General features: G+C 42.0%; 1 protein-coding gene across 3 annotated transcripts in view; it reads left to right on the top strand.

Moving 5' to 3' along the window:
* The window catches only part of CC2D1B (coiled-coil and C2 domain containing 1B), a 57,641-nt gene that overhangs the window by 21,612 nt on the left and 23,671 nt on the right, over positions 1–12,358 (top strand). For 2 of the 3 annotated variants that reach the window (XR_009763541.1, XM_061632991.1), the window contains exons 9-16: positions 205–280; positions 2,052–2,162; positions 2,488–2,618; positions 3,255–3,327; positions 5,115–5,263; positions 5,791–5,986; positions 7,897–8,069; positions 11,825–11,950. Coding sequence is in view for 2 of the 3 variants with exons in the window: in XM_061632991.1 (XP_061488975.1) it covers positions 205–280; positions 2,052–2,162; positions 2,488–2,618; positions 3,255–3,327; positions 5,115–5,263; positions 5,791–5,986; positions 7,897–8,069; positions 11,825–11,950 (1,035 nt within the window). In the remaining variant the exon portion in view is untranslated. The remainder of the gene's footprint in view (positions 1–204; positions 281–2,051; positions 2,163–2,487; positions 2,619–3,254; positions 3,328–5,114; positions 5,264–5,790; positions 5,987–7,896; positions 8,070–11,824; positions 11,951–12,358) is intronic. The other variant, XM_061632992.1, reaches the window with a different exon arrangement.

The raw sequence follows: 12,358 nt of genomic DNA, 5'->3' as shown, positions 1-12,358 counted from the left end.
GCAGAAGCTTCTAATTCACTACAAGTTTTTCTTTGCCAGAGGTATAGCTAGAAACTTGACCATGCCTTATTTTAAATGAAAGTAGATATTTGGGATTCTGAAAACGCATCCTAGTTTCATACTTGGAAGCACTATTCTGTAAATTGTGTTGACATCGATGTCATGCAGATCTCTAGACACTATAGTTTTCTGTTTCTCTTTTAGAAGTTCAGCTTAGTTCTGGAAGGACTGGACAGTGGGCAGCCAATAGACCTCAGGGATATGCCTCCAGCACCACAGGGTAAGAGCAAAGAAGATAAATAATCTTTCTCTGTACAGTAACTAAGAAGGTACTGAAAACCCTAAAAGATGAAGGTTGGTCATACTGAATTTAGATACACTGCCATAAACATCCTGCAGAGGATTTGTGATGGTGTGAAGCCATCAGATTTTCAGAGTTTTGATTTTTGGGCAGAGTACAGCTTTGGCTTCCATATTGTTAAAATCTGTCTACTTTGAATGACAAATTGTTTTTTCTTCTGTTTCAATCAGTCACTTTGCAGTCACTTGTTTTATTTTTCAAAGCCAGACCAAAAGTATGACTTTTATGCTCCATATTTTGTATTCTGGAATTAAAGTATCTTGTTTTATGTTCCCGCTGAGGCCTTTCTGTGTGATCATTTTTCACAGTTAATGCATCTTCATTTTATCTCCTGTATTGTCTCTGCTTAAGGTTGAGGTTCTGTTGGAGTGATACTGTATTTCTGATCACTCAGAAGTGCAATATCTTCTACCAGAATGAATGCATTAGTTGCTCATACTTTGATTGATATTGTGCTTGCTATGTACAGTGTAGGTATGTTAGTGTCATGGGAATCTACCTTTTTTTTCCTGGTTGCATTTAGTTATAAACCATTATTTCAATTATGTGTCCATGCTATTTTGTGAATTGATTTTGGTTGTATGTTCTTACACTTCTAGGATTCTGAGTTAATTAAATAAATTTAGTTGAGGGGTTTCCCCTATTTACAGAGAATTAGAACTACTTGGACAACTTACAAATCTCTAAAGGAGTTGGAGGAAGATTTTGTGTATTTTGTATATACCCTAACAATAGAATAGTGAAAGTTATGTCTTGGTCTTCTTAGAGTGCTGGCTCACCAACCACAGCAAAAAATCTCAGACCTGATGCTTGCTGGCATTGCAAAAACAATGATGCAAGGCAAAGATCCTTGTGGATCTTCATAATTTTTTTTCATAGGATGACAACAAAACAACAGATCACATCTGTGAACATAGAGGTCACTTATGATTTGAAGGAATCCTCTGTAAAAAATATGAGGTTCCATAAGAATCCATGCTTCAGATCCATGTATTTGTGCTGTGAGAGCACTGGATCCATTTTTTTATGGTTCAGTTAATGGAGACTGGTATGACTGTGATTTGATTATAGTTAGTGTGAGAACCTGTGAAAAAGTTAGTTTCCAGAGGATCCATTTTCTTGGACCAGTGGGTGGGTGGATCTCTCTCTCTGTCTCTCCTCTGACTCCTGTGGCACCCTACTTTCTCTTCCCTGGCTGCTTAATTTTTTCTTCTTCCCAACCTTTCAGATTGCTCTCCTATATCCATCCCGTCCTCTCGGTCACTCTGTGTTCTGTTCAGCTGCTCAAATATTAATCTGAGCCTTGAAAAGCACATAGAGCTGAAAGAAGAAGTGGGGAAAAGTACTCTTGAAACTTCCTACTTCAGCTCTATGTATTTTTCAAGGAAGGAAAAGGTAACCACCCTCACTACCTCATGATGAAAGGAGCTGGAGGGAGGAGTTGCTCAGACTCTTCTCAGACACCAGGAGTCTTCAATGATGCCATTACGCACTGAGGCAACATGTTGGCAATCCTAGTCTTAGAGCAACATTTGTTCCCATTGGAAACTTCAAACTTTACAGTACAGAATTTTCCTTGGGTTTTGTCAATTATGTTGCAACTATGCTGAAGGATTTCTGTCTCTGGCACTTCCTTAACTTTTATAAAGTGTAGTCTGAAATGCTTTTCCCTTTACACCCACTTTTTCAGACCTTGAATGCCCAGAAAAGATACAGCTTCCCTCAAAACAGACACCATCTGTACCTGTGGAAACTTCCCAGCCTGTGACAACACCAGATGCTCAAGGTAATAAAGCTTCAGGTAAGAAGTGTTTTAAAACAGAGCCTTTCTTGTTTATGAGGTGTGTTATATAGATTATAGATTATAGGACTGGAAGCTTGTATACTTTTTTAAAAAATGCTGTTTCATCTGTTTGTGTCAATGAGAAGGGGAGGATGGGTTAAAGCACAGGTGGGGAATTTCTGACCCTCCAGATGTTGTTGAACTCCAGCTCCTTCAGCTCCAACTGGTGTGGTCAAGGATGATGGGAGTTGATAGTGCAGCAACATCAGGGGGGCTGCATGTTCTCCACCCCAGGGTTAAAGTGCAAGAAACAGGTTCATATTCTTTTATTTCTTTGTAAAAGGTTCCTTGCAACAGCCAAAAACAGCACTAGAAGCTTTGCAGCAGAGGCTGGAGAAATACAAGGCAACAGCTGCTCAAGCCAAAGCAAGTGGAGATGATCGGAAAAGCAGGATGCACGAGAGGATAGCCAAGGTACAAAAAGAAGAAGAAGCTGAGTTTGCTACCAGCAAAAGTGCCTTGGGTGTAATCTTCCTGTTGTGAGCCTCTAATATGATATCATAGGCCGAGCAGTAGCTTTTGTGGTCTGGTATATCAGCAGTGCAAGAATTTGCTTGTGTAAGAGCCACCAATTACATGCTAGTTGAGTGGTGTTTTTTTGTATCACTTATACTGTATCTTTTAAGCCTCTTTACACACTCATGTAATTCTATACTCACTTACCTGGGAGTAAGCTGCATTAAAGTCAGAGACTTACTTCTGAGTAGGTATACATAGATTTGTATTGTGATCATTAAATTACATTGATTGAAAACATGGGGGTTTGGTAAATCTTTCAGCCCTTTGCCTAAATCAGTTTGAGAGATGTTGCATCTGTACATAGTAACCTTTCCCTCAACAAGCCCAGTGGCTGGATGCACTTCATGATGGAAGTTTTGCATTTTCCTAGCTACAAAATGTGCTTGCAATGCTCATAAAATGTTATACAATCCTTACAGCAGTGATGGAAACACAGCAAATGAGGGAGGAATATGTATTTATCCTTTCCCACCCCAAAACAACAACAGCCCTGTAGGACAACTGCCTTCTAACCAGATTTCTCCTTCACAGCAATACCAAGATGCCATAAGAGCCCATAAAGCAGGAAGGAAAGTGAATTTTGGGGAGCTTCCAGTTCCCCCTGGTAAGTATGTAACACTGTCAGGACTGCATGCTGATAGGTGAAATGTCCTAGTATAAGTGCATTTTTCCTAGCATGTTTGCCAAAAATGCTTCAGCAGACTCCCTCCTACTCATCTTTGTTAGAAGACTGATTTGGCTCCATAACAACGCTACAGAATAGGCTATGAAACTACAGTAGGGCCCCACTCATACCTCAGGTTCTGTTCCAGGCCCCCACTGAAAAGCGAAAACCGCTGGAAAGTGGGGCCCTACTCAGCTGTAGCGCAGGAAGCTCCAGCTGCCATACTACAGCTGATCGCATGCTCTAGCTGACAGGGATCAGCTGTAGTGCACGATCAGCTGGAGCGTGCAGAGCTTGCATGCTCCAGCTGATCCCTGTCAGCTGGAGCGCACGATGAGCTGGAGCGCGGGGAGCTCGCACGCTCCAGCTGATAGCTGTCAGCTGGAGTGCGGTGGCTGGAGCTGGATGGAACAACTATTAGATGGATCCACAGTTGGCTCCAGAATCGTACTCAAAGAGTGCTTATCAATGGTTGCTTCTCAAACTGGGCAGAAGTAACCAGTGGGGTACCACAGGGGTCGGTCCTGGGCCCAGTGCTCTTTAACATTTTTATTAACGACTTGGATGAGGAGGTACAAAGCATGCTTATCAAATTTGCAGATGATACAAAGTTGGGGGGCATAGCTAATACCATGGAAGACAGAAACAAAATTCAAAGGGATCTTGATAGGCTGGAGCATTGAGCTGAAAACAACAGAATGAAATTCAACAGGGATAAATGCAAAGTTCTACACTTAGGAAAAAGAAACCAAATGCACAGTTATAAGATGGGGGATACTTGGCTCAGCAGTACGACATGTGAGAAGGATCTTGGAATTGTCGTTGATCACAAGCTGAATATGAGCCAACAGTGTGATGTGGCTGCAAAAAAGGCAAATGCTATATTAGGCTGCATTAACAGAAGTATAGTTTCCAAATCGCGTGAAGTACTAGTTCCCCTCTATTCAGCACTGGTTAGGCCTCATCTTGAATACTATGTCCAGTTCTGGTCTCCGCACTTCAAGAAGGATGCAGACAAACTGGAACGGGTTCAGAGAAGAGCAACAAAGATGATCAGGGGACTGGAAACAAAGCCCTATGAGGAGAGACTGAAAGAACTGGGCAAGTTTAGCCTGGAGAAGAGAAGACTGAGTGGAGATATGATAGTACTCTTCAAGTACATGAAAGGTTGTCACATAGAGGAGGGCTGGGATCTCTTCTTGATCATCCCAGAGTGCAGGACACGGAATAATGGGCTCAAGTTGCAGAAAGCCAGATTTCGACTGGACATCAGGAAAAACTTCCTAACTGTTAGAACCAAACGACAATGGAACCAATTACCTAGAGAGGTAGTGGGCTCTCAGACACTGGAGGCATTCAAGAGGCATCTGGACAGCCATCTGTCAGGAATGCTTTCATTTGATTCCTGCATTAAGCAGGGGGTTGGACTCGATGGCCTTGCAGGCCCCTTCCAACTCTACTATTCTATGATTCTATGAAATCGAAAGTGTCCAAACTTCTCCCCCTCCTCAGCCAGGGGAGGGGAGGGGAGGGGAGGGGGACTGAATGCATCCATTACCTGTTTTGTGGCCAGCCATTGCAGTCCATGCTCAATGTTCTCAGATCTTGGAACTTCTGAGTATAATGACAATTGTCCTTTCAGCTTTTTATATCTGTAATTTTCCTCATAAATGGGTGCTGTGTTTTTCTTCATTTATTTTGAAGCATATCTTCTTTTTCCTTGTCAGGATTTCCTCCAATTCCTGGAATGGCTTCTGCAGATGTCACTACAGTTGCTGCAGTGCTGGAAAATGCTAACAGGCTGGATCAGATGGAGGAGGAAGAGAATGAAAAAGAGGAGGAGGAGGAGGAGGAGGAGGAGGAGGAAGAGGAGGAGGTTTGTTTTGAAATACATGTTTGTTTACAGGGGTAGAATACTTATTCTTGCCATTTTAAAACATAAACCAGAGCCAACTATTTCAAAAGTGTGGCTAGTTATTCCCTTTGATTCCCTAACGCCAGCTGTGGGGACAGTTAACTCATGGACTTCATGTAGGGATACCTAGTGCTTGTTTGCCATCTGTCGAGCCATACTTCGCAGGAAGATTTCAGATGGATCGCTCTATAACCCATTTTGTTAGACAGCCTAGATGATGATGACTACAGTGCTTTTATTAAGATGTTTCTCAGCCTCTTAAGAATTATTTCTAATTTCTCCCATGTTGAGTCTTTCCCATGTCTTTGCAACAATTGTAAAATCTCTGTGAACAGATCATGTCAGCAGAAAAAAGCCCTCTCCTTCTCTTCGGCACCACAGCAAATGGCTGCTGTCATGGGATCCATTTGTTTATCATCCATTGCCATCCTGGGACTTGCATCTGAATTTTATACACATTGCATTAAATTCCCTTTTGATACCACTAGGGTGAGCTTTCCACACAGACTCCGGCTGCCAAGAAGCCCACTCAGCTGCCTAAGAAGCCAGTGCAAGTTGTTCAGCCACTAATGGTGCCGTCTGCTGAAATCCAGGAAGAAACCTCTCCAGAGAAAGAGCTTTCTCTATCAACCCCTATAACACCACCAGAGAAATCTGCACCCGCTAAGCCCTTCTCTCCAGTTGGTAAGGACTGGCAGGCAGGCAGGCAGGCAACCCGGCTGCCTGTGAGTTTTATTTTAATTTACACAAGTCATCCTACTATGTGGGAAGGTTTGAAGGTATTGTGGATATTTATCATCACTGAGGAAGTGTGCTGACATTTTCCCGATAGTTATATGTTAGAAAGGAAAAGGGGAAAGAAGTTGTTCACTCTGTCTGTTTGAAGATAAAACAAAGAAAAGTGTGCAATAAATACTTTTTACTAGGCATATAAATGTGTGCTTAAGAGAAGCAGCCTTTGGGACAGAGCCTCTGGTGGCTTTGTGTTGTCTTTGCTACAAGATGTTGTGTTTGGAGTGCTCATAAAACATTCTAGCCTCCCTGTAGTAGAAACAGGAAGGTATGTGGACTCTGGACAGCAAATGAGTGACAAATATGAGTTTATCCGCCTCCCACCAAAAAAAAAAAAAGAACCTGCAGAAAGGCCCTGTTCTAACCCAAATCTCATTATCCACTTAAGTGTGTGATTGACAGACAGAGCCTCTGCTGTAACCAAGCTGATTACTGAAGCACTGCTGCTTGCACTAGTCCAAGTTAATCAGTATTTTGTCTCCCTCACCAGCCATTCAATGACACATACTGTTGTGTGCAGAGCAGGAATATAGGTGTAAACAGAAAATGGCTGTGCCTTTCCTCTATAGGTTTGTAAAAAAATAACCTTTTCTCTCTCACCAAGCAAGCTAAGCTTTATGAAGGACTTTGGTATCCTTTCTTTAGGGAGCAGGTGTGAGGGGAACAAAGGGCCAACTTCTTGGACCCCCACCAGATCCTTCTATGTATATCAGATTTCATTGTGCCCCAAATGAAGTCAGGCACACTGCAGAATCATGCTTAAAGAGTAAACTGCAAGGGGATTCGCTCAAACAAATCAAGTCGCATACTCTAGGGCAGGGGTTGGAGGCCTGCGGCCCTTCAGATTTTGCTGGAGTCCAGACTCCCATCAGCCCTAGCCAACTTGGCCAATGGTCAGGGATGAAGGGAATTAGAGGCCAACAACATCTGGAGGGCCACAGATTCCCCACCCATGCTGTAGGGGAATGGGGGGGGGGAGGAAAGAGGGGCTGTCAGTGGCTGATCTGACCAGGCTAAGGTTTTTTTCCCTTAAGCCCAAATAATGACCATCACTCAGATACTGAAGAGAAGAAGAGTCCTGCTAGATCAGACCACAGTACCCAACTGTATGCTTCAAGGAAGCCCAGAGCCAGGTTACCCATACGACAGCCCTCCTTCTGTTGTTTCTCCTCAGCAGATGATATTCAGTGGCATGCTGCCTCTGAATCTGGACCCTCCATATAAGCATTGTGACTAGCAGCTATTGGTAGAGGTATCCTCCAAGAAAAGAGGCACCAAAGCTGCACTTGGATGTATCTCTATGCTATCAGGTTCTTCTGCTGATGCCACTGCATCATTTAACTTTTGTGTGCACTAGGCAGTGTTCAGAAGTGATGGTCCTAGTTGAAAGGGCTTGTATGTCATCAACATCATGGCTTGAGGATGCCATGATTCATAGTTTGTTTCTAGCCCTGCAGATTCCTGTAAAATTTTCCCTATCCTATTCTTCATCATCTTCCATCCACATAAGAATAAAATTGCCCACTGCATATATAATTTGGCATATATGCCTCTGACTACATCTCTTCAGGTTGATCTTTGCTGTTATTTTCTCAGTGGAATTAAATTAAGAGCATAAAAATACTAAAAGATCCTGGTTGTGTCAGATGTGTCTGAAAAATGTGTCTGAAAAATGTGTCTGCTGTCCTGGGCTCCTGCTGGGAGGAAGGGCGGGATGTAAATCAAATAATAAATTAAAAAATAAAATAAAGTATTTTTTTAAAAAAAAACAGCACCACCACCAGTTTTTTCTTTCTTTGCAGCTAGAGAGCATCTTGACTTTCTGGAGAGTAGAAGGAAACAGTACTTAAAAGCTGCAATCCAGGCAAAGAAGAAAAATGATCTTGAGCAAGCCAAGGTGTACCTAAGAACAGCCAAGAGCTTGGAGCCAAAGATTGAGCTGGCAAAAAATGGCAAGTTGGTCGACATTTCCAAGGTTAGCAGGAGACTCTAAAGAGGGTATCAAGGCTGGCCTATTTTGAAGGAGACACCATCCACATCACTTCAAATCATCTGATGCTCTTTGTTGCTGTTGAAAACACCTTTTGTAGATTTTATTTCAGAAAATCTTGCAATTTGTTAAAGAGAGGGGCAAGCTGTTCCTCCATTGGTCCAGACGACAGACTTGCATTATCTGTCATCCTGGATGTTATCCTGCCTCCCCTCATTGAGTATCTATTACGTATATAAACATCTCTTCAGCTGATACCTGAGTGCTTTACAATCCCAGAACCTGGCATCTTACCACAAGGTGCAACTGCCCAAATTCAGGGATATTTTTGCAGGTGGAAGGTAGGGCTTTCTCTGGAAAGAGAAAGCACCGTCGTGTGAAAGGGATGGGTACAGAGACCTGTTATTTGCAATGGGTATATCTCCCGCCCTTCCTCTCAGCAGGAGCCCAGGGCGGCAATTATTTGTTACACTTGCATGCTTCCCTTACCTTCAGCAGTTCATAGTACCATTTTTGATAGACTGTGCTGCAAGAGAGAGAGAGAAGTAACCCAGTGAGTTTCCAAGCTGAATGGGGATTTGTAACTGGCTTTCCACTCCCAAGCCCAGCGCTCTTAGCACTGGTTCAAAGTACTGCGGACAGGCTGAAATTGAAATGAAATGCAACAAGGGTACTGGTTTGGATTCATCCTGAAAATCTTTTTCCCCCTCTGTGTGTATATCTTATTTGTGTAGTTAGTTCAGACAAGTTGAAGGATAATCCCTCTTTATACACCCATGAACAACAGGTGGCTGCCACAAAAAAGGGCTTTATTCTCAGCCTTTGGAGTTGCCTCTTCTGACTTGTGACTTTGCACCTTGTAGCCATTTCAGAGTAGAAAATAAGGTGAGGGAGGTACTTACTTCAGAAGTCACAAATTTTGCAAAATGAACAGAACTGACTGTGTTTATCATCATCATCGATTTATTGCTTAGCCGTAGACCATCGCATATCAAACATCACATATAAAATATGAACAATAAAACCAGTACATTTAAAAAGTGGAGATATAAAACAATGCAATTACAATGAAATTACAGTTAAAAGTCTAAAATCCACTAGCTAATCTGTTTCAAGAAATAACCGTAAATGACCTAATAGGTCCAGGGAGACTATCTAGCCAATAGCCAACCGTGTCGAGTTATCACTTCAAGGTATCGCCCTGACAGTCAACCCCATGCTCTGAAATGAATTTGGCACGGATCTTTTGTGCTGCTAGTGCAAAGATGGAGACCTTGTATGTTACAGAAAAGTCCATGTCAGACATAAGGTAAGCAATCCTATTGTCATCATGGTCCCATAGCGAGCAAACCAGCAGGCTTTCCAAGAATTTGGCATGAGGGGGTGCATACAAAGGGCAGGATAGCAGATAGTGGGGCAAATCTTCGGCCTCCGAGGCTCCACATATACAGTAGTGCTTGAGACCAAGGAGCCTGTAGATAGCGTCCATCTAGTACAGCGTCTGGCATTGTTTGAAATCGGAGTGCCGTAAAGGCCTGCCGAAGTTTTAAAGGTAAAGGCCAGGCCAAATAAGATGCTCTGCAATGGTCATGTTTGAATAGCCTATACCACTTGGAGAATTTCGAATTGATGATAGCCAGCCTATCTAAATAGGCACTATGATGGAAGATGGCATTCCGTAGTTTCCCTCTGGTGTTTAGGGAGGGAAATTCATGCGGAGGGATATGGTATAAGTGTAAGAGGGTGTTTATTCTTGAAGCCCAGTACTTGGCACCTAGTGGGTATTCAAGACATGATTTAAGTATAATCTTGTATAGTCTTGTCTTTTATAGTTCTTCCAAAGTTTATCAGCGCAAGGTGAACACACGCTCTAATCGAAGGCAAGCCAGTTTCTGCACAAAGCAGGGTGGCGGGGGGTAAAAACAAGAGTCTTTTCAGAAAACTGTTTTGAACCACCTCTAGGCTTGCTAGATAAGTATCTTCCCAGCCCCATACTACCGCACCATATAAAATCTGGGGGAGCACTTTGCTTTGAAAGATTTTTAAGGCAGGTTCAATTAAATTGCCACCAGATGAACAGGCAAATTTAAGAATAGCCCTGCTAGTTCTTGCTGCTGTTAGTTTGGTCATGTGGGCATGTGTTTTCCAAGATAGGTTTTCCGAGAAATAAACACCTAGATATTTAAATTCTCAACATTGTTCGATTGAATGACCATATAATGTACAATTAAAATTGACATGTCTTTTGCCAAACACCAACACCTTGGTTTTAGCGTAATTAATCTGTAGCTTTTCTTTTACACAATAATCATAAAGCCTTGACAGTAGCCTTCTTAGTCCAATGTGGGTGATAGATAACAATATCATGTCATCTGCTTACAATAGCATTGAAATTTTCCTGCTACCAATTGAAGGTAGAAAAAAGGCCGGGTTAGTTAATTCGGAGACTATATCATTTATATAAAGGTTGAAAAGTATGGGGGCCAAAAGGCACCCCTGTTTGACCCCTTTATTTGTGATGATGGGCTCTGTTAATACACCAGATGTCCCCACCCTTACTCTTGCCGTGGTATTAGTGTATAAGGCTCTAATTAGGAATAACAGCCTCCTATCAGTGTTGGTGTTGGTCAGTTTAGCCCACATCATGTTTCTATCTATTGAGTCAAATGCAGCGGCTAAGTCAACAAAGGCCACATAGAGGTGTTTAGTGGGAACAGTGATAGTCTGTTTGGCAAGAAAATACAGGGTCGTACAATGATCAGTAGCACTTTGGCCTTGCCTAAAGCCGGCCTGCTCTGGACCGATGACTTGATTAGCGGATTCCCAGTCTTCAATTTTCTGGAGAAGATATTTGCTATATAATTTAGAACCAATGTCTAAGAGACTAATTGGTCTATAATTGTTTGGGACTGTGTTTATAGATTTCCCTCAACATATATGAATGTCAGTTTATTCATATGCGTGAGCTGTAGTTAACTATGTGTATATGCCCTGGAATCTTTTGGTCTTCTAATTTTTTGTTTGATGTCTTCAATCTTCATTGTGGTGGTCAGATGTTTAGAGCATTTGGACACATCCCTCAAAGAATAGTGATGTTTAAAACCTCCCTTTAAGGGATGTGGGAGAATCTCACTCAGTAGGTGGTTGCCTCCATTTTCATATTGATAAATGGCTTATGATGCAGTTGGAAGTCCAAGTCAATTGGATGTATCACTCCGCATTGTAACCTGCAGGTCTCGGACAACAGATGTATTAGCACAGCTTTCCCTGTCCTGTGGAATTCCCTACCAATTGAGGTTTGGCAGGAACCATCTCTACTTTCAGACATCTTTTGAAAACTATATTGTTTAGACAGGCCTTTGCATTTGAATTTTCTCTTTTTAACCATTATGTCTTTATTGATGTTTTTAATGAAGTTTTAATAATTGTTTTTGCTGATCTTATTTCTATATATGTTGTATACTGCTTTGATATAGTCTTATGAGAGTGCAGATTGTAAATATGTAAGTAAATAAGTGAAAAAAACACCAAAACATCTGGAGGACACCAGGTTGGGGAAGAGTGCATTTAACACCATGTTAGCTCAGTATGACAGAGAGCTTGTTGCCCTTTGCTCTCTTCCTTCCCCCACCCTTGTTTTGATCTGCTCTGAATGAGTCTCGCTGTGTTGATGCTCACCTTTCTCTCAGCTGCAGTTTCTCCAGAGAAGCTCTGACATGTTTTTGTGTGTTGCTGTGTAGCTGCCTTCACCACCTACAGATGATGATAGTGACTTTATCTTCATACATCACGAGGATGTCAGGCTCTCTCATAAAGCAGAAGAGGTGTACATTCAGCTCATCAAGCTATTGAGAGACCAGCATGAGGTGTGTGACTTTTTCCTCTCCTATAGCGTTATCAGTAGCTAAGGATCAGTGGAAGTAGACCATTCTGTATACTTCATACTGGCCTGTTCTACATATAACTCTAATAGTTTAGTGTTATACATGCACAAGGTTCAGTGAGCCTTGGGATTGCATGCTTCCCTCTCTCTTCTGCTCCTTGGCTTGTATGGACAAGATCAAAAGCATATGTTTCTACTTTTAAACTAGTTAGAGTTCCCATTATGTCCAAAGTTGGAGCTCTGGCTAGTTTAAATTATGATTTGTTCAATCAAGTCAGGATCAAACTATGGTTTGTGATCCCGATTTTTAACAAACCATAGTTTGGATAATCAGAGTTTTCCCCGATTGAATGTAGCAGGGAATATCATCCACTTTTAAAAGAATATTTTT

The sequence above is a fragment of the Rhineura floridana genome, chromosome 6, assembly GCF_030035675.1.
Source record: "Rhineura floridana isolate rRhiFlo1 chromosome 6, rRhiFlo1.hap2, whole genome shotgun sequence".
Classification (NCBI taxonomy): Eukaryota; Metazoa; Chordata; class Lepidosauria; order Squamata; family Rhineuridae; genus Rhineura; species Rhineura floridana.
This window is presented reverse-complemented; position numbering and strand designations above follow the sequence as displayed.